This window comes from Vollenhovia emeryi, unplaced genomic scaffold (assembly GCF_000949405.1).
Source record: "Vollenhovia emeryi isolate VEMERY1.0 unplaced genomic scaffold, V.emery_V1.0 DF945575.1, whole genome shotgun sequence".
NCBI classification, from domain to species: domain Eukaryota; kingdom Metazoa; phylum Arthropoda; class Insecta; order Hymenoptera; family Formicidae; genus Vollenhovia; species Vollenhovia emeryi.
In genome coordinates this window covers 1-2,140 of record NW_011960791.1, presented here as the reverse complement: position 1 = coordinate 2,140, position 2,140 = coordinate 1, and the positions used below count along the sequence as shown (strand labels likewise).

Here is a 2,140-nt window from a genome sequence, read left to right as displayed (position 1 = left end):
TTTTGATATCATTTCTTTGGATGTTATATCCCTTTTCACGAACGTGCCGATTGAGTTAGCAGAAGAAAGTATAATGAAACGATGGCACTACATAAGAGACAAATGTTCAATTCCTTGCGATGAGTTTCTGCTGGCTATTCGGTTCGTCTTGAATTCCACATATTTTTCTTTTAACAACACATTCTATCAACAAACCTTCGGCACTCCTATGGGCTCTCCACTATCCCCGATTATTGCTGACATAACAATGCAGGACCTGGAAATTAGAGCACTTGAGATACTGCCATTTGTTCCTCTATTTTTTGTCAGATACGTGGATGACATCGCGATGTCGGTTCCCTCTTCGTTAAAAGCCGCCACTCTTAACACGTTCAATTCGCTCCATAAGAGACTACAGTTTACAATAGAAGAGGGAGACGACAAACGCTTGAATTTCCTCGATACCACAATATGCGTTGTAGATGAATGTATCGAATTTGATTGGTACCATAAACCGACTTTCTCCGGCAGGTATCTTAACTTTTCGTCGTCTCATCCCGCTTGTCACAAACTGGGCACCATCAAATGCTTAACCGACCGTGCATTATTGTTATCTCATCCAAGATGTCATCGAAAGAACCTCAGATTCGTGGTAGACGTTTTATTAGATAATGGATATCCGCTCCCTCTCATTTTCCAAACAATAAGAGGGAGATTAAAAACAATATGTAAAAATCAAAAGTCTGGCTCCACTAATACTATCAACACACACACTAGTGACACTCAAAACGTAAAAAGATTTTTCAATATCCCTTATATTCCAAATGTTTCCGAAAAATTCAGACACGTAGTTCAGGACCTCAACCTGAACCTATCATACACTGGTCTCCATAAACTTAGATGTTTCATCAAAGTACATAAAGATCCGCTCCCAACGCTGTCACGTAGTAATGTAGTGTACAAAATTTCTTGCAAAGATTGCAACGCTTCTTATGTGGGCCAAACAGGTAGACTTTTATCTACAAGAATCAATGAGCACCGTAAACATATAAATAGGAACACCAAACAACTATCAGTTATCACAGAACATAGACATTCTGGCCACGAATTTGATTGGGGTGGGGTTGACATCTTGGATGAAGAACCATTTCTCTATAGGCGTCTCATCTCGGAAATGATCTTCATTAAGCGCCAAACGAATAGTCTCAACGCACAGAACGACACGGAGCTCCTGGGTGACTTATACAATCTAATCATCCAGGAGCTTAGCCAAGTTTAAAATCGTTTTATTAATTATTCATTTTCTTATTTATTTATTTATTTATTTATTTATTCATTTATTGTTTTGGTTTTATCAACTCCGGACTTGTTTTAAGTCCGTTTTAATTTTTGACTATTTACCCGTTTTCGTGAATTTTTTATTTTTTTTATTTATTTTTACTTTTTAATTTTACTGTCTTAATTCTGGACCATAGTCTTTCTATTTAGATATTCGGTTTCTCAGATCGTTCCTGGCATTTTATAACTTCCTAGACGACAACCCTTTACATTGGATTTTTTTAGAATTGTGAACTTGTGTAGTTTCGTTTCGTGCAGTTGAGACTCTAGTTATTTTAAGTTACATGATACAATCACCGAAGTACCATAAGTTTTTAACTGTTATACGTAAGAATTTCAATTTGTATTATGCGCCTTGAATGTCTACGTCGGTTGAGTTGACACACTGGCTTAAGTTTTATCCGGTCATGTTTACCACCCTTTATTATTAAATTTTGACTCGTTCCGATAACGCTGTGTCACAGTCAGTCTAACAGCGCCGTCACGGACTCATCCCTTGTCGAGTTAATCAGTCCTCTTTATGTCAGGCATCATTTAGAGATTTACCGATTGACAAAATTAGAGGATTGCCGTCGATGCGGTGCCGATCTATATTTTCGATTAGGAGGTACATGTTTTGAATACGTTGCGTCCAGCTATAGATATATATATACATATATAGAGAGTACAATTTTGTGTATACTTACATTTCTTTGTAGTTACTGAAGAAGACCCGAAGAAGGGTCGAAACGTATATATTAAATAGAAATTGAAGAATTATATTGTGAGAACTGAGATCCGTTCATTTTGTGGCTCACATTGGCATTTTCTCCTTCCTATATAA

General features: G+C 37.0%; 1 protein-coding gene across 1 annotated transcript; it reads left to right on the top strand.

Annotated features, from left to right (window-relative positions):
- The first annotated feature begins 73 nt into the window (after positions 1 to 73).
- LOC105561048 lies at positions 74 to 1,258 on the top strand. The gene has a single exon (XM_012010697.1). It carries the CDS (start codon positions 74 to 76, stop codon positions 1,256 to 1,258), a length of 1,185 nt encoding a protein of 394 aa, XP_011866087.1.
- The last annotated feature ends 882 nt before the right edge of the window (positions 1,259 to 2,140 follow it).

Bases quoted from the DNA above. Each gene is read 5' to 3' on its own strand.
- LOC105561048 (XM_012010697.1), top strand. From the start codon at position 74: ATGAAACGATGGCACTACATAAGAGACAAATGTTCAATTCCTTGCGAT.